Source organism: Mesocricetus auratus, unplaced genomic scaffold (genome assembly GCF_017639785.1).
Source record: "Mesocricetus auratus isolate SY011 unplaced genomic scaffold, BCM_Maur_2.0 Super-Scaffold_100013, whole genome shotgun sequence".
Classification (NCBI taxonomy): Eukaryota; Metazoa; Chordata; class Mammalia; order Rodentia; family Cricetidae; genus Mesocricetus; species Mesocricetus auratus.
This window is the reverse complement of record NW_024429196.1, coordinates 44826353-44845651: the sequence shown is the minus strand read 5'-3', so window position 1 is coordinate 44845651 and position 19299 is coordinate 44826353. Positions and strand designations below refer to the sequence as shown.

At 42.5% G+C, this 19299-nt stretch overlaps 1 protein-coding gene across 8 annotated transcripts; it reads left to right on the top strand.

The window, feature by feature from the left end:
• On the top strand, nt 1-18818 carry LOC121143545 (zinc finger protein with KRAB and SCAN domains 3). 8 transcript variants are annotated; one of them, XM_040755651.1, is made up of 7 exons: nt 5571-5634; nt 6303-6463; nt 12015-12492; nt 13658-13799; nt 14262-14326; nt 14594-14717; nt 17137-18818. In XM_040755651.1, the coding sequence occupies exons 3-7, from the start codon at nt 12076-12078 to the stop codon at nt 18042-18044; spliced, it is 1656 nt and encodes a 551-aa protein (XP_040611585.1). In that variant the 5' UTR covers nt 5571-5634; nt 6303-6463; nt 12015-12075; the 3' UTR covers nt 18045-18818. The 8 variants fall into 8 exon arrangements, with proteins under 8 accessions (XP_040611587.1, XP_040611583.1, XP_040611586.1 ...); XM_040755655.1 differs by lacking the exon at nt 5571-5634 and adding an exon at nt 5689-5912 and having other exon boundaries at nt 12018-12492; XM_040755650.1 differs by lacking the exon at nt 5571-5634 and adding an exon at nt 5689-5912.
• The last annotated feature ends 481 nt before the right edge of the window (nt 18819-19299 follow it).

Genomic DNA, 19299 nt, shown 5'->3' with positions numbered 1-19299 from the left:
GGCCTTGCCTCTAATTGACAGGATAAAGAGAGAAGACAAGCGGCGAACTGAAAACATAAACTTGTTCCTCTTTGGGTTATTTTTTTCTCTCCTAAATCCTCCTGTATTTCGCTTCTGAAATCTCAAACTCTCGAAGACAAGTGGGTAGGCAAGTAACTGTGGAGGACTGACTTTCATATGAAATGAATTAAAGTAAATATTTGTAAGTCGATTAGAGGAGTAAGTTCTATGAATGCCTAGCAGATGACGTAGAAACTGCCTTGCTGGAAAGTAGTCCTCACCTGGACCCCTAAGGTAACTCTTAAACCCACGGTAAAAGCCTGTCATCTTTGCCTTCATTTTGTATTGTCTACACCATTTCCTGCTCAACTCTGCATATAGGTATGTTAATCATTTAAGTAGGTTCTTTCTGAAACTTGATGAAACTCACCCCCGCCCAATCAAGGTTGAAGCCACACAGGTAAGAGTAGTAGAAGTACTTATGGCCAGTTTTTGCCATCTCTTATTCCAACCCCTCAAATAGCACCTGACGTCCTCAGTCATGGTTCTATGTTCGCAGTCACGTGGACAACAGGGAAATCAAGGCCCTACAAACAAATACTTCCACAAAGATGCATGAGAGGGTGTTTACTGGCTGACAGAAACAGTAAGCTGAACAGCCTGCCTTGTAGCCACAAGGATGCAATGGTGTTTTGCTGCAAGAACTGTGCATCAAACACAGTGTAGTCCTTCTGTTGGATCACCAGAGAAAGCACTTGCCCTCTGGCCTGGGCGAAAATGGCGCCCAGGGTTCACCAAAGCATGTGATGCTTAAAAATTTCCTGCATTAACTAAACAGTGACAGCTGAAATAGAGCCTCCTGAACTGGAACTATGTTTTAGCAGCAAGCAGCTAAAGTTGCCATGTCATTTCCTTAAGGTGCCCTTGGAGTACTTAAAGCAGATGGATTTGACATTAGATCAGTCCAGCTGACTGTGGCTAATAGTCCTTGCTCAGGAGCAAAGGGAACAAAAAAAGACCAGCTATTAATTAGTGAGTCGAATAGCCCTAGCTTTGAATATCTTTGCTAATTTAAAGAAAAAAAAACATTAAAAGAAGTGGTAATAGTAAAGCCCTATTGTTAAATGTTAATGGTGTTTTTCGCAGTATTGGTACTGTTTTAACAATACTTCAAACTCTTAAGCAAATACTGTTTGGGAAGTTAACTCATTTTTTAATCTAGCAGAGTGTGTCGAGATACTTGATGCATCCAAAGACTTGAGCAGTTCTGCAAGACTAAAAAGTAGAATGTGTGGCAAAGAGCACGAACATTTTCTTTTCCTGGGTCCCTAACAGAGGGATCTGGGTAATATGATTAAATTTGTACCTAGAGATTTTATTGCAGCCACTTTGTGGGACACAGACTATAAGGAAGTAAGAATATGAGCAGTGAGATCAGTAAAGAGACTGCAGTAGAACCATGAAGGAAAATAATGTGAGTGGGGATCAAGGTGGTAGCCACAGAAATAGAGACCAGATGATATGTCAGAAGCTTAAACTCATGCATTTTTGTTTTTGAAACAGAGCCTCATTTTTAGGTCAGTCTGACCTTAAACTCACTGTTCAGTCTAAGATGGCTTTGAACTCCTGATCCTCCTGTCTCTGCCTCCCAAATGTGGGAAATACAAGTTTATGCCACTAATAGATTTTTAAATTTTATTAATTATTCAAAGTCTATTTTGTACAATATTATGCTAAAGGTTTGTTCTTGTGTTATACATAATAATTATGAAGACAAGTCCCTCATTCTCATGAATGTTATAATACAAAATAAAATAAAATAATATTTGGAAAACCATATCTAAGGAAAATAAATCAAAATGATAAACATAATTTCTTGTGTTATACATAATAATTATGAAGACAAGTCCCTCATTCTCATGAATGTTATAATATAAAATAAAATAAAATTTGTAAAACCATATCTAAGGAAAATAAATCAAAATGATAAACATTGGTACCAAGTACAGATTTAGAATTAGAGTTTTGTAGCCATCACAAGCAAAACCAGAAAAGTAATAGTTTATTATGTAAATGCCTGACACACGTCTACAATACTTTTTTCACTATTTCTTTGACTTTATGCCCTTGGACCTCTTCTTTATATATGAATTTCTTTTTGATATTCCAGGTTGGCCTCAAAGTCAATATGTAGCCAAAGATGACCTTGAATTCTTGCCTCTATCTCTCAAATGCTGGGGTTACTGGCATGTGCCACCATGCTCTGTTTATGTGGTACTGGGGACTGAATGCAGGGCTCTACACATGTTAAAGATTAGCTCTACCCACTGAGCTATGTCTTAAGCCTCTGTATATTAATTTTATTTTTTAGAAATTTCCAGAAATAGGTGATGGAGAGATGGCTCAATAGCTAGCATTTACTGATCCTGCCAAGCCCCAGGTTTGATTCTCAGGACTTACATGACAGCTCTCAGCCACCTATAACTCCAATTGAAGGAGCTCCAGCTCCCTTTTCTGGCTTTATCCAGTGCCAGGCATTCATGTGATGAATGGACGTACATGCGGGCAAAATATTCAGACCGTAAAAAGTAGTGAAATTAAAAAGGGAAAAGTCTCATTTACACCAAGTTTTACCATTCAGATGATCATTTCTTCCTAAAGAACTGTTTTCAACATTTTTCTTCAGCCTGATGTTTGTGTAGTTTCAACACTGAATATCCATATGGGAGAGAATAAAAGCAGATCCTTATTTCTGGTCCTGTACAAATACCAACCCTAACTGAATCAAAGATCTTATTGGAAGACCTGAAACTCTGAGACTCTTAGAGGAAAAAGTAAGAGGAACGCTTCATAGGCAAGGGGTTTCTGAAGATGACTCCAGTTGCAGTAGTAGGAAAGTTGAGAATCACTGCTCCAGAGGAATAATACTAAATGCAGATACAGGGGCGGGGTGTGGGTGGGGACTTGTGGAGGAGTATACTCAAAGTACATTATATAGTTGTGTAAGAAAGGTCCTTATACAATCCAATGTCCAGTACAATGAATATCCACCAATGGAAGATGTTAATTGGGAATGCAATGTTGTCCTTACCATCCCCTTCCCTTTTACTCAGGGGCTTATCCTCACAAGCAAAACCAGACAGATCCTAGGGAATGATAGTTAAGAACTGCAAACTAAACAAAGTAGTTGCCCCACATGAAAACTGTCATGCCATATAGGGTATGTTTTCTTTCTTAAAAAGACCTGTAGGATCTAAGGCATATACTATGCAGCTGTTGAATTTGCAAATGTCTTCTTCTCTTTTGGAAAAGACAAAACGAAATTCATATTTGCACAAGGCGTTGGTGGCTCACGCCTTTAATCCCAGCACTCGGGAGGCTGGGGCAGGTGGAGCTCTGTGAGTTCAAAGTCAGCCTGGTCTACGGAGTGAGTTCTAGGACAGGCTCCAAAGTTACACAGTGAAACCCTGTCTCAGAAAAAGAAAACAGAAAAGGAATTCATACTTGCAAAAGATGGGCAAAATTTTTATTTCTGTTTCTCAGAGTTCCTGTGGTAATTTGAGTAAGAATAGTCCCCATAGGCTCATAGATTTGAATGCTTGGTCATCAGAGAGTGGCACTGCTTGAGAGGGATTAGTAGGTGTGGCCTTGCTGGAGTAGTTATGGCTTGGTTGGGGGAAGTGTGGTCCTGGGGGTGGGATTTAAGGTCTCAAAGACCCAAGCCAGTCCCAGTGTTTATCTTCTGTTGCCTGCTGAGCTGGATTTAGAACTCGCAACTACTTCCCCAGCACCATGTCTGCCTTTATGCCACCATGCTTCCTGCAATGATGACAATGGACTAAACCTTTGAAACTATAAGCAAGCCCCAGTTAAATTATTTTCTTCATAAGAGTTGCCATGTCTGGGAGGTGGTGGCACATACCTTTAGTTCCAGCACTCAGAAGGCAAAGGCAGGAGGAACTCTATGAGTTTAAGGCCAGCCTGGTCTAAAGAGTGAGTTCCAGGACAGACTCCAAAGCTACACAGTGAAACCCTGTCTCAAAAAACAAGCAAATAAACAAACAACAACAATAAAAAGAGTTTCCATGCCATGATGTCTCTGCACAGCAACAGAACATTGACTAAGACATCCTCTCCTGTACTCAGAAGAACCTAGAGTAACAGGACAATTTTTTAAATTAATAATTAATTTTTCCAGACCCTATCATATTTCCCCTCCCTCCTCTCTTCCCCACCCCAACCACCCACCTACCCCTCCTCTTTTCGATTCAGAAAAGGGCAGCTCTCCCATGCATATCAGCCAGCCATGGCATATCAAGTTGCAGAAAGACTAGGCACCTCCTCTCTTATTAAGGCTGGCCAAGGCAACATATAGGAGGAAAGGATCCCAAAAGCAGCTAACAGACTCAGAGACAGCCTATAGGACAATTTAAAGTGTGTTGTGTTTGTTCTTACTGCTGATGATAAATCATTTGTGAAACATGAGCAAAGTGTGATATATTGAAGGCCCTGATAAAATACATTTGCTCTAGGACAGAGAGATTTCCAGTGAAGACACAGGAACCACCCACCTAAGACCTGAAGTATATCATCTGGGACATACCAGACCATCTTTTCCAAACAAAGAAATCATTGTATCATGAACATTAATCTTTAAGTAGGAAGTATCAAGCCTGGTTCGCCTATTCAGGTTCTAGATGCAGAAATATGGCCATTCAAAATTAATACTCTGAATAACCTGAACATATTCTTTTCCATGTTTCCCCATTTGACTATGGTTTTGTATTTGTGTGCATATATTCAGTGTAATGCTCTTGGTACTAGAGCCATCTTTCCTAGATAAATGTAGCTACCTCCCCTCATCAAAGAAGCCTCTCTTTACAACAAATAGAGAAGACCATCATGGAAAACTGCAGCTGGGTATAATGCAGAGATCAATAGATCATAGGGAGGCCAGCCCCAGCAGATATATCTACATCTCATCTGCATCTGTGGCCCAGGGTACACGGAGGCAAAAAAGACTATTAAGCACCAGAATACCAGGAAGTCAGATATGAAACCGTTCCTCCTAGAAATGGCTGCAAAGCCAAGACCGGAACAATGGCAATATCAATAGACGTGTTAACTTGGAAGAGGGGTAAAATTTCACAGGGTGCCACCCCTCACCAAAGAACTACAGGCAACTATTGACTACTAGGAAATGAAGAATTAGTCTGTTCCAGGGGTGAACCGTCTTATTGATTGTCCAATGCAGAGAGGTCAGCCTTAAAATCACGTATACACATACAACAACAAAAAACGACTTAGCAGGTCGTTTGTGCATGCAACACATATATGAATGTAACACTAATAAAAAGACGCTATCAACTTGAGACTGGGGTTTCTTGGACAGGACTAGAGGGAGAAAGGGAGGTAGAAATGATGTAATTCTACTTCAGTTAAAAAATATATACATAATTTTAATTCTTTTTACGAAGCAACCACGAAAAGGGGGGGGGGAGAAAAGGGGGAGGCAAACCATAGAGTGTCGCTATTGCCTAGAGAGGCCGGAAGTGCCCCGTGCCCCGCCCCCCCGGGGTCGGACTTTCGGACACTTTTGTGACTGCGGGGTGCTGCGCTGTGCTGCGATCGCGGGTGGGTTTGGGTCCCTCTTGCTACCGTCCTACGGCGGGCCCGGCTGCTTGTGGGTGGTGAGGGTGGGACAGAACACCTTCCTCTGCGGCCTAGCGGCGCCGGCAAAACAAACTCAGTGGCCGCCTGGGCCGATCGCCCGACAGGGCCTCGGGCGTCTCGCCTCGGGCCGGTTCCGGGTGTCTGGTCAGTCTCAGGGCGTTTGGAGATGGGATTCTTGGGTCATGTACTTAAGCTTTGAAAATGGGAGACGTCACAGTTTTGCTTTTCCTGGAGACAAGGTCAGTTCCAAGGTCTTTAATCTGGGGTACTGGAAAAGGGCCAGAACTTTGGAGTCGGGTTGCCTGGTGGATTCTGGCCTCTGCTACTTTGTGACTTTCTCCCAGTCCCTTAACCATACTGTGCTTTTGCTATTTTAGGGGATAATGATAATCGCCTAACTTACTGGATTGTCGTGAGGAGCAAATGGCTTCATTTGTGCAAGGTGTTTAAAATGGTACTAGGCACGGGGTAATCTGCACAGTGTAAAGATTGCTTTTATTATTACTGTTGCTGTTTCTAACTAGGACAGCACTTTCTCCTCAGTGACTAGCCTTGGTACTGGCTGTTGTCTTTTGAATTTTAGTGCTATTTACCAGCTCTCTTTGTAATGGATAATTTCTGCATTTTAGAAGGCAAAATAAAGCATTCTGGAGAAGAACCTATCGCAAAGGAAAGATTAAAAGTGGTTTATGTAGTGTGTTGTGATGCTCAGAAATCACAGTTTTAAAATCTTGGAGATGCCGTCTTTCAGAGGGAGGAGGAACTTGAGAAGCAGGAGGAGCAAGCAAGGGTAAGGGCCCCTGGTGTGAGCTGACATTGCCGTTTTGCTCGTGCTGCGACCTGCCAACCTCTGACCCTCAGCAAGAACCCTCTCTGCATGAGGATCACATGGATGGATGCCAGATGTGATTGATAGGTAGATCGGTGGTAGATAGAGCTGAAATTGGAGTCACACTAGCAACCTTCGTTGTTTTTGCTGGGTTTTAAGGCTAATATTGACCATATACAGTTTACTATTGTCATTGAATTGATGTCTCTTGCAATCTTTGATAATCCTTCCATCTGCCTCCCCTTTCTTGGGGGCATTTGGGGTTTCTAACATTCTCAGGACCTATAAGGGATCCCTGTAGTAGTCTTTTCTCTGTTAGTAACTTAACAAAAAACTGAAAACCTTGTCTTTGGTGTACATATTTGGCAAACACTTCCTATTTGTAAACAATCCTGATCCTGTACCCTTGGTACTCTGCCCAGTTGGGCTGAGACTCCAGATAGACAGTGACGAAACAGGAGTGGTTCAGAATTATTTTTAAGACTATATCAATGTCCATTTTTCTCGATACAGCCTCTCCCTCCCAAAACCCTACACCCTCTCAATCTCAGGTTTACTCTTACACTCCTTGACCCCAACAAAATGCTTTGGACTGTATTTAAGAAAGAAAAATAGGATTTTGTTTAATATTCGAGATTATTTTGGGAAAGATTTAAATGTAAGTCAGAGAAAAGCTTCAACTCGCCCATCATTCAGCAGTAATTTTTTAGACATTTTCATTCATGTTTTTTCTGCCTTCCCCTTTTCTTCACTGCCATCCTCTCCCCATCTGTCCTTCCCTACCTCCCTTTTCCTTCTCCTCTCCTCCCTTCTTTTCTTCCTTTCGTTCGTTATACAGGAAACCGGAGGCCAAGGCATCATAACCTCCCATCTGCAAGCATGTCAGTGCTAAGACAGGAACTTTAATCTAGCTACACTATCACAATAAACAGAATTGAGTGTAATTCCTTAATACTATCTTCATGTTTTCCTGATTGACCCACAAAAGTCTTTTTACAGTTCTGGGATGTTGTTTAAACTACATGACTTGTATTGAATTGCTGTCTCTTGTAATCTATGATAGTCTGCTTTCCTTTGCTTCCTCTTTAAAATGCCATTTATTTGTGGGAGAACATGGGTGTTCAATATTCTCATATTAGTTGCTTTATTCTACTGATATTTTAAAAATCTTTTATCTTTAGCTTCTTATTTATCAAACTTGGCTGTGCTTTGAATCACATAGTAAGTTCACAAATGCTGAGGCCTGAGGCCCACCCCAGAAGCTAGCTCAGTTGACCTTAGCTGGCCAATCATTAGGAGTCTTTAAAAGCTTCCCAGTGATTCTGTTGCATAACATAGCTTTGATGCTTTTAATTTGCTCTTGTATGTTTACCTGTACTTGTGTTCTGGGATCTAGAGGTGTGATTAAGTTTAGGTTCACTTATTTGAGAAAAAAATTAAAGAGTATCCCAGATCTCTTGTGACAGCTAATTAGGAAGAAGTATTTTCTGTCTTTTTCTAACAGTTGATGTGATATTCATCCAGGTGTGATGGTTCTTACTAGCAATCTCGGCTCTTGGGAATCTGAGTCAGGAAGATTGCCATGAGTTCAAGGACAGCTTGGGCTACATGGAAAATTCAAGACCACTGTCTTACAAAGCCAAAAGAAAAAAGCACAGTTCAGTCAAGGTTACTTAACTTCCATCTGTCATCTAAACTGCCCCTTGAACTATAGAAAGTTGGAGTGAGACATAGAAATTCAAATGAGCACAGACTTGGAAATATTTTCCCATAGTAACTCTACCAGCCTTACTCGTTCTGATCTCCTTTGTTTCAGTGGTAAAGAGGAGTACACTGAATCTCAGTGGACTCACGGAACTCTGCAGGCAGTTCTAGCTTAAAAATCTCATTCCTTCTGACTCAAAGGAATTGGATCTTCCATCCTTCTTAGGAAGCCCGGGTCTCACAGTGTCTGAGAAGCTGTGAAAACCTGAAACATTGACTGGTTAATATGTGACATTTCCAAGGTCGTACATCTGATAGTGTGGAGGAAGAGCTTCTGTAAATGCCTTATTCCAGTGCCCATGTTCTAACTCCAGTGGGATACTCATCCAGCTTTCTTTGGCCCTCTTGTGAGGCACATTGTACAGCCACTGAATACCCATTTAAGACAGTTTTGAGATTACACAGTGAAGGAAAAAGAGGGGTATCTCCCTTTCCTCATTCTGCCTGGGTCAAAAATCTCCAACACATCTGCCCATCCATCTGCTGTCTGTTGTCCAACCATGGGAAAAAAGCATGCCAGCCTATGTGCTGTGGAGACAGACTTTGCCCTTAACTTCTTAAGTAGACGACTACCTCCTCTGGTTTCTAAGTTTGCTGTAAGCTTAGAACACTGAGATGAATCAGCATATTTTCCAGTTTTGAAGTTTGTGTGTGTGTGTGTGTGTGTGTGTGTGTGTGTGTGTGTGTTCAAATGTTAGTGTGCTTATATATACTGGTACATGCACACACGTATGCACATGGAAGCCAGAGGTCAGTAGTGAATGTCTTCCTCTATTGTTTACCACCTTTATTTTTATTTATTTATGTTTCTGAGACAGGCCTCTTAGTGAATATAGAGCTCACCAACTGGGCAAGAGTTGGCCATCAAATTTAGGGATCCTCTAGTCTGCATCCCCGCTGCTAGAATTATAGGTCCACTGAAATTGAGGTACAAGTCTTAGTTTCTCTCTCCAGAGGTGTGGGGTGTTCAGACCCACTTCTAGAACATCCTTCAGACCCACTTCTAGAACATCCTTCAGAAAGCTTATTCAGATTTCCTAATTACTCTGGCAAAATACCTAACAATATAACTTTAAAGAAGGGTTTATTTGAAGATACTGTCTATCATAGAGGGGAAGTCAGAGGCAGAAGGTTGGGATGGCTGGTCACATTCTGTCTGTAATCAGGAAGCAGAGAGATGGATACCAATGCTCTACTTTCTACTTTTTATTCGGTCTAGAACCTTAGTCTATGGAATGGTATGTGGTAAATTTTGTTTATGATCTAACAAATAAAGCTTGCCTGAAGATCAGAGAAGCAAAGTAGCCAGCCACTAGAGAGTTATCACCTCTACCAATGCTCAGAACAAAGGGGTGATCCACCAATCCTCAAACTGCTCCTTACTGTACTGTTCTTCAGACTCACTCAGACTGCAATACACTCCTGTCTCCTCTGGCCTTACATTCCTCTCTAGTGCTGGGATTAAAGGCATGGAATCCCAAGTGCTGGGATCACCTTTGTGTGAGCTCTGTTTCTCTTTTAAACTGGATCGATTTCGTGTAGCTCAGAATAGCCATGAACTAACAGAGATCAATCTACTTCTGTCTCCTGAGTGCTGGGATTAAAGGTGTGTACTACCACTGCCTGTCCTCTATGGCTGTGGCTAGCTTTGCACTCTGATCTTCAGGCAAGCTTTATTGTTAGCTCATAAACAAAATATCACCACAATGGTATATACACATTGAGTCTTCTTATATGTTAGCTCTATAAAAATACCCTCAGAATCTCCTAAATGATCTTAAACCCTGTCATGTTAACAAGATTAACTTGTGATAATTAAATACATTACTTAAATCATATATTAACCTTGGCCTCAACAGTCATATTCATCTCATAATGTCAAATGTGCTTTAGTCTGTCTCCAAGTATTCATATAGTATTTAATAGTTCTAACACTATTCAGAATGTAAGTGCAGTCTTTCTGCAACTCAGGCAATCACTTAACTGTCAGTTTCTATAAAAATAGTACTTGTAATGTATTTCTGTTATACATGGGCACAAAGTAAACATTCCTATTCCAAACATGAGGAATGGGAGCATAGCAGGGAAAGATTGGACTAAAGCAAGACTGAAAAACACCAAATCATGCACATCTGGGTCTCATGATGGAATCATCTGGGTTTAACAACTGTGGGCAGCTCTATCTCCAGCTCTATTGTCTACAGCACATGTGACCTCTCTTGTGCTCACTCTACTCAGTGCCTTGGCTTTTCTCAATGGATGTCCCATGGTCCTGGCATCACCTATATTTTGGAATCCCCATTACAATTTAGGCTTTATAGTCCTAGCTTCATGGAGTGGCCTTCTTGTGGGGAATCTGACCCCAGCACACAGCCCAGTCAGAGAGTCTTTCTGGAATTGTGCAAGACTCGGTGATCCCTTTTGTATCTTTCATGCTTGCAAAACCAGTACTACGTGGATGATTCTTTCAAATAATGCTTGCTTGAAATGTAGCTGGATTCCTTTATACCACTGTTGTAATGGTCTCCATGTGCCTTTGAGGCTGACCCAGAGTTGGGGGGGGGGCATGCTTCCTTAGGCAGCAATTTTGAATCAGGAAACTCTTGTGGTAATGGTCTCAGTTTAGGTTCTCCCTTTTACATGAATATCATAAGTTAGCATTTTGAATGGATGGATGGGGTCTTGCCCTGAGAGAGCTCTCCGTATTGTAGATTCCCAGATGTAGAACACAAAATTTATCTTTCCTGCTGTTAGTGTGACAATTACAGAAGCTTTGCCTGCCTGTACCCTCATTGTTTCATTACATTAGAACACACTCATTTCCTACACAGACCACATTTTTCATATATTTTTGGTTTCTCTATTTATTTGAATAAGAGCAGTAAACACTAGTCATGCCACAGCCTGAATGCTGTCCTGTTTGTAATTTCTCCTGCAAAATAAATTAGTTGTTGCTAAAGTTTTCTTGTCCCACCAGGTCCTGTGGCCACTTCAGCCCCAAATGAATAATTAGTCTGTTATTTTTTTTTAATTCACTATTAAGTTTTCATGGCATGGACTAAATGCAGCCAGATTCTTTGCCAGAAGTAAACATAAACAGATTCTGTTCCAGTTCCTGAAAGGGCCTGTATTCCACTCTGAAACATCAGCTAGGCTTCCACTGCTCACCTGCTTCTGGTGTTCTGAAATTCCAGTCTCTCTCACCAGAGTGGCTCATTAAGTTAGTTATATCCATCTGGGACTTAGCCTATAGCTCCAGACTCTTGTGTTCTCTCCACAAGCCAGTGCATAGGTGAGAAACGCATGACCAAGTTTATCACAGTAGCAGCCTCTCTTCTCAAGTCTAGTTATGTTAAGTACTTATTGCTGTGACAAAATACCCAACAGAAGCAAGCAGAGGAAGGGTTTCTTTTGGTAGACAGGGTGAGGGTACAGTCCAACATGGAGGCAGCTACTCGCGTCTCTGTAGTGAGGAAGCAGAGAGAAGAAGAACGCTGTTGCTCCGCTGCTGTCCCCTTTTTGTGTGGGGTCGGAGTCCGTGGAATGATGACTTAAGTTTAACCTCTCCAGAACACCCTCTCAGAAATGCATAGTTGATTCTAAACTCCCTAAGATGTCACAGAACGGAAATCTGAACATGGGGATATCCTCGGCTGCTCCTTGGCAGTTTCCCCGGGGTCCTGGACATAGGAGGAGGGGAGCAATTGCAACTACAAGTAGCTCATAGTCGTCTCCACCTCTCTTTCAGTAGTCTTTTGCAGAAATACAGCTCACAGCTACCGTGAAACGGGAGAACTACTTGGCTCGGGATGGCTAGAGAATCAAGGGAAAGCACAGCCCTGGACTCGCACTCTGCTGAGGACCAGATGGAGTTACTGGTCATAAAAGTCGAACAGGAAGAGGCCTCTCCCTTGGCCGAGGAGGCCAGTTGGCTGGGCAGCCCTGGGCCCGACCGCTCCCGACAGCGCTTCCGCGCCTTCCGCTATCCCGAGGCAGCTGGGCCCCGGCAGGCGCTGAGCCGGCTCCGAGAACTCTGCAGACAGTGGCTGCGGCCAGATATGCACAGCAAGGAGCAGATCCTGGAGCTGCTGGTGCTGGAGCAGTTCCTGACCATCCTGCCAGGGGAGCTGCAGGCCTGGGTGCGCGAGCAGCACCCCGACAGCGGGGAGGAGGTGGTGGCGCTGCTGGAGTACTTGGAGAGGCAGCTGGATGAGACACCTCCACAGGTAGAAGGAACAGGTTTAGGGTCTGAGACCTATGCCCTGTGCCTTCCAGAAACCTCAAGACAGATCCAAGGGAGGAATTGCTTAGAACCCGCGAAGTCTCAGTCTGAACTGGGAACCTGAGGCAACCAGCGAAGTGACCTGGACCCCTCAGAATAGTTAAAAGCACAAAGGAAAGTACAAGGATTGGGAAGAACTCAGGCCTAGAGAAATCGGGTAGAATGTGCTGAGCAGAGCGGTGAAAGGTTAGATGTGGACTTCTTAATTCGTGTGCTCAGTAAGGCCCAAGAACAGGTTTGAGCACAGTGGCAATAGGCACAAACGACTTGGTTGGTGTTTCCTTGGCCTCTCACATGTGGTATCTTCAGTGCTGTGGAGTTTATGTCACCTTGCTTTGGTGTTCTCTTGACAATGGAGGGAAATTCTACAGTTTTCTTAGATCTAGAAAGGTTTTTTTTTTCCCTATCCAAATTCATGAACCCCTTGTTTGATTGTGTGGTAGAAAATGGGCTGGTTTTAGCTTCCGTCTTTGGCCTGTTTTAGGAGGCCATGTCTGTGTTCCCTAGTATTTTTTATTCAGGGGACATGTAGTCTTCGAACCAGTGACCAAAGCCAAAGTTCTGGACTTAGAGTTATTGCCCGAGTTTTGTAACAGCGAAGGGTCGCTACAGCCTCTGAACTCATTCTGTATAAAAAATGTGGGGATGCTGAGCAGCAGAAGAGAGTGGAACTTTGAAAGTGTAACTTAATGATCTAGAAGCAAATCTGCATCTGATAGCACATGCCACACCCTGCTGGGTGGTTTCAAATGCTGTAGTCTTACTGGTTTCACCCACTCTAGACAAACTAGAAATAGCATCCTCAATTTTCTGATAAGAAATTAGCATCTAATGGATTTATATCACCATTTTCCTAAATGGGTTCATAACCCTACATGTACATAATAGGAAGCATTGAGTGGACTGTGGAAGCATTTGCCTAATCTCCCATCTAACTTTGTCATTTAGTAGAGTGATTTTGGATGAGCTGTACCCTCATGAAGTTGTTGTTTGTAAAAAAAAAAAAAATGAATGCATACTTGTAGAATTTGGAGACAGTGTCAAGCTGAAAGTACTTTGGAAATGTCTGATAAATAGATGGACAATAAAAATAAATGAATGACTTCTAGGTTCCAGATGATGACGATGGGCAGGAACTCCTTTGTTCCAAGGCAGTACTGTTGACTCAGGGCTCAGAGAGTAGCCAGATGGAGCCCATGGAGCCTCTGCTTAAACAGGAGTCTTTGGGATCCCTGCCCTCAGAAGTCAGAGGTTAGTAATACTAGCCTTTACTTGTTTTACCTTCTTGTGTGGTACATGTGATGAAATCCAAGACTTCACACATGCTAATGAAATGCTTTCCCAATAAGCCATACTCTGGCTTTTCAAGAGCTTTTGCGTATCTTCAGAGAATACCTTTGGATTTGGTAGTCATCAGGGTTGTTTTTTGTTTTTTCAAGACAGGGTTTCTCTGTATTGTTTTGGAGGCTGTCCTGGAACTCTCTTTGAAGACCAGGCTGGCCTCGAACTCACAGAGATCCGCCTGACTCTGCCTCCCGAGTGCTGGGATTAAAGGTGTGCGCCACTGCCTGTTGCCATCAAGTATTTTGAAAAGGAAAATATTTTATAAACTTACATTTGGAAAAGTTTATTAATCAACCTTTTAAACCTGGGTTCCACAATTCGAGGAGGCTGGATACTAGTGTGAGTCTCACCCAGAGCTTTTTGTTGTAGTCACCCAGGGGGGCCACTGTGGAGAAGATGGAGTGACAGCTCCCAGGATCACTTCAGAGTTGCAGGTGAGCTAGAGCTATTCCCCCTCCTCAACATCCTTAACTGCTACTGTGCTTCCTTTCCACCCCATCTCTATTCCTAGCCTCCATTCTCCACCCAGTTCCTAGTTGGGGTATGAATTTCCTTATTCATCCCAAGATCTGTTTACTGTTTAACTTCCCATAGCATGCATGCTTGAGGTTTTGGCATTTAGGGGTGGAATGGGTGAGCCTGTGCACTTGCAACCCAGATATTCCCTGTTCCATCTCTTTGTTGAACTTTTATGCTTTTAGGGGTTGTTGAAAATGGAAGATGTAGCCCCAGCCCTTTCCCCCAGATGGACGGAGCAGGATTCATCTCAGATGAATCTCTTCAAAGACCAAATGCAGGAGAACTCTGGCAGCCTGCTTTCCCTAGGTAAGACTTCTGGATGCTAATTTTATCTCAGGCTTCTTTCTCACTTTTCTATAATAGAACTCCTTCCCCTGTAGGGTTTTTAGAAGCTGTTGAGTCCATTATGTTTGAAATTATAATTTATAAACATACTTTGAAAGCCTGTTACTGACTAGATCCTTAATGCTTGTAATCTTTGTTCTCTGTCACAGTTAGGGTTTCTATTGCTGTGACAACACCATGACTAAAAACAACTTGGGGAAGAAAGGATTGATTTCAGCTTACAGCTCCATATCAGAGTCCAACATCAGAGTCAGGACAGAAACTCAAAGCAGAAACAGAAGCCATGGCAGGGTGCTGCTTACTGGCTTGCTTTTCATGGTTTATTCAACCTGTTTTCCTGAATACTCCAGGACAACCTGTTCAGGGGTGACTGCCATATGAGCTAGGCCTTCCCACATTTATAATTAATCAAGAAATGCCCCACAGATTCACCTACAGGCCGGTGTTATAGAGGGATGGTCTCAATTAAGATTCCTTCTTCTCAGATATGTCCAGGTTTATGTCAAGTTGATGAAAACAGAGTAGCACACCCCCTGGGTGTTCTAGTCAAGACAAGTGGGATAAAGTAGATCCCATCCCTAGTGTTGTTCTGCCGCAGAGGAGATGCTGGGTAAAGTTTAAGTAGTGGGGCTTGCATCTCAGAGGTAGAGCACTTTCCTAGCATGTATGAGACCAGACTTCAATGAAATGGAAAAAAAAGACTTCCCTTTCCCTTCCTATCCCATCCATGACTAGTGAAAAACCTGAGGAGCTTCTCCACAAGAAACAGGTCGTGGAGTTACAGTTTGAGAATTAGATGTAACATTAGATACCAGCTTTAGGTCCTGGTCCTAGAGGCAAGGACACTGACGGTTATCAGACTTGTCAAAAATCACACAATTCATTGGTGGCATGGTAGTGGCCCCAATTTTGTCTCAGAAAGCTGATGCTCTATTCTGGTGTACCTGCCACTGCCAGGGCACAGTTCACCGTAACTGCCTTTGTCTTTATCACAGACAAATGTGAACACTGTAGAAATCTTTTCACTTGCCCTGTTTTCTGTTACTTCCTGTACTCAATCCCTCTTACACCTGTTCTAGTTTGTTTTCTCTTGCGGTCATAAATACCATATGATCCCAAATACTATGACTTCTTGTGGGCATCAAGGGTTTATTTCCATGACACAGTTGAGGGACATCAGAGCAGGAACTCAAGCAGGAATCTGAGGGCAGGGACTGAAGCAGAGACCATTGAGAAATGCTGCAAACTGGCTTACTCACCTACTTTCTTTTACAGTCAGAACTACCTGCCCAGGGATAGCATCCCTCACTGTGTGCTGGGCCCTTCCACATCATTGATTAAACAAGAAAATGCCCCACAGATTTGTCCACAGACTGATCTGATGGAGGTGGTTCCTCAATTAAGATACCCTTTTCAGATGTGACTCTAGTTTGTGTCAAGTTGATAAAAAAGTAACCAGCACAAATTAATTGACCCTTGTCAACTTGACATAAAAATACATTACTATTAAACCAACCTTTCCTTTCTTGTTTATCCCCAAGAGCTTATGTTAATATCCCCCAACATAAAACAATATAATTTTTTTTAAATCTCATGGTCTTTTTAAAAATCTCAACACTTTAGAAATAGATCTTTTTGAAATATCCAGCCTCTCTTGGTTTTTCAAGACAGGGTTTCTCAGTAACTATGGAGCCAGTCCTGGAACTCACTCTGTAGACTAGGCTGGCCTTGAGCTCACAGAGGTCTACCTGCCTCTGCCTCCCCAGTGCTGGGATTAAAGGCATGTGCTATCACCGCCCAAAAAATACCAGTCTCTTTAACTGTTGGTTCCTGTAAAATTAAGAACAAGTTAAATGATTCTTTATTCCAAAAGGGAAGGACTGGGGCATAAAAACTATTACACTTAAGCAAAGCCAAAGTTCAGCAGTATAGCTTTAAATCTTGTAGCTCAATATCCAAGATCTATGACCCACTAATGATTTTCTGACCTCCAACGGGCTTGGTCAGCTCCAATTCTTTCCAGCAGAGAAAGTGCAGAATTTAATCTTAGGTGTATGTTTATGCTACCTTTCTATTATTACAGAATAGAATAGAGGTTCCCATGCTACCTCCACTGTGTGTCCACAGAAGTTGTTAGTTCTCACTAGCTTTCCTCCGCTCCCTCCATTCTCGGTTTTACCCTTCTTCTAACAGCTCCAAGCCTGTTTTTGTGTCTTCCTAGCTTTTCTGTTACCCTCCTTTTTGTCCCATCCTAATTTCTGCATTTAAATGCTTGACAGTGGTATATATAGAGAGACCCTTGTAATCCTTGTCTCTGTGCTATTCACCATAATGCTCCTATGCAAAACATAATTAACAGTTGTTGGCATATGTGTTTCAGATCAGGAGATGCATTCTAAGATTAGGGACTTGACTCCAGCTGAGGAATACACAGAACAAAAGCCTGAGCAGACACTGTGCTACTTGGGTGAAGACACTGTTCAGATTCCTGCAGGTGCAGAAGCCAGTGAGCAGGAAGGCAAGCTACAGACAACACAGAAGAACGCCACTGGAAATAGGCGGTTCTATTGCCGTGAATGTGGAAAGAGTTTTGCTCAGAGTTCAGGTCTAAGTAAGCACAAAAGAATCCACACTGGATTGAAACCCTATGAATGTGAGGAGTGTGGCAAAGCCTTCATCGGAAGTTCAGCTCTCATCATTCATCAGAGAGTTCACACTGGTGAGAAGCCATATGAGTGTGAAGAATGTGGTAAGGCCTTCAGTCACAGCTCAGATCTCATCAAGCACCAGAGAACCCACACTGGGGAAAAGCCCTATGAGTGTGATGACTGTGGGAAAACCTTCACTCAGAGCTGCAGCCTCCTTGAACATCACAGAATTCACACCGGGGAGAAGCCATACCAGTGCAATATGTGCCCCAAAGCCTTTAGGCGTAGCTCACATCTCCTGAGACATCAGAGGACTCATACAGGGGATAAAGATTTTTTTGTTCCAGAACCTTACTGGGAAAGTCATAGTAGGGTGGAAAGCCATTGGGAAAATATTGAAACTCCTGTGTCTTATCAATGCAATGATTGTGAGAGAAGTTTCAGTAGGATTACAAGCCTTATTGAACACCAAAAAGTACACACTGGTGAGAAACCCTTTGAGTGTAAAACATGTGGAAAAGGCTTCACCCGACCTTCATACCTTATTCAACATCAGAGAAGACACACAGGGAAGAAAACTTCTGTCACAGTGACCCCTGCTGTACATTCCGAAGTTGGAGTTCAACTGTCGTTGAACTGAAGTCACCCTTGAGCCCTTATTGACAGCAGAAGTCATAGGCTGGGGCTCTAGTTAATAATGCACATCCTCAGATATTAGGGATCTGGCTGAGACTCATTATCTTCCAATGCTAGAAGGTAACCAGAAGAAAACATAACCTCATAGGAGGTTATGAGAAGGAGTTGTCTGCAAGAGTTCTCACCCATTAGAATCAAATGGGCTTCCTGACTGGCAAATTGCCTTCCCTTGGCCTGCATCTCAGGTCTCCTGAGGGATGCTTATGCTCTGGGGGTGTTACTCTGACCTTTCCTTAGGCTAACAAGTGTCAGACTTGGAAATGTTATGTCCTGCTTTGTGCCTTGTATACAGGTGCTAACTAATAAACACTTATTAAATATACTGGTGGGATTTCCTGCATAGCTCTGAAAACCCATTATTATCTGGAAATCTTTACCAAGGCCATTTGTATATCTTAAAAAAAGAATGTTTTAGGTTGAGTCAATGTAGTACTGCTTTGTTTTTGTTTTGTTTTGTTTTGCCAAGTACCCTGATTGGCAGGGGAGGGGTGAAGGTGAGGTTACTGTGCTAGAATCCTTTAATTCTTTACCTAATTTAGGAATTCTGTGAGAGTGCCTTAAACAGCTTCTTTAGTATTAAGTCATTGTGAATGTGCCACCCATGGAATTCCAGTAATTTTTTTTCTGTTAATTTTGTTACTCTTGAGAGAGAAAAAAAAAAACCTTTCCTACTCATGTAGTGTGAAAACCAGTTCAGAATAAAGTGATCAATGTCTAAGGCTTATCCTCTTGATTTTCACTTTGGTGGTTATCGTGAGCCTAACCAAGAGCTCCTGCCTTCTCTCCTTTTGTCATAACCACGGGCTCAACTGTGGTAAGGCAGTGGGTTGTGTTACCAAGACACAAAAACAAACAAAACCCCTCAGAGCTGGGGAAGGTCCATAAGTACATTTGGTGCATCAGGGTTACTCACAAGATCCAGTGTGTGTGCGCGGCAAGAGTTGGCAGGCGCCTCACTACTGAATAAACAGCACTTGGTCTCTTCATGGGCTCTGTTCCACAGTGTTTGCTACAGGGAGATGGATTTCACAAATTACACTTCATAAGCAGTGACATTGCTAGTTTGCTATGTCCTTGTATGACCAGCTTCCCAAGAAAGAACTAACATCAGATGTTTGCCTGTCTCCTACAGTACTGCTGGGGAATTAACTAATGAACACTCTCTAGCTTGGATCTCAGTCTTTTACTTAAGAGTAGCT

What these genes read in the sequence shown, in the direction of transcription:
- LOC121143545 (XM_040755653.1), top strand. Translation starts at nt 12,076, where the DNA reads ATGGCTAGAGAATCAAGGGAAAGCACAGCCCTGGACTCGCACTCTGCT. An exon ending in TGGATGAGACACCTCCACAG is followed by an intron (nt 12,493 to 13,657) that starts GTAGAAGGAACA and finishes AATGACTTCTAG; the next exon opens with GTTCCAGATGATGACGATGG. An exon ending in CCTGCCCTCAGAAGTCAGAG is followed by an intron (nt 13,800 to 14,261) that starts GTTAGTAATACT and finishes TTTTTGTTGTAG; the next exon opens with TCACCCAGGGGGGCCACTGT.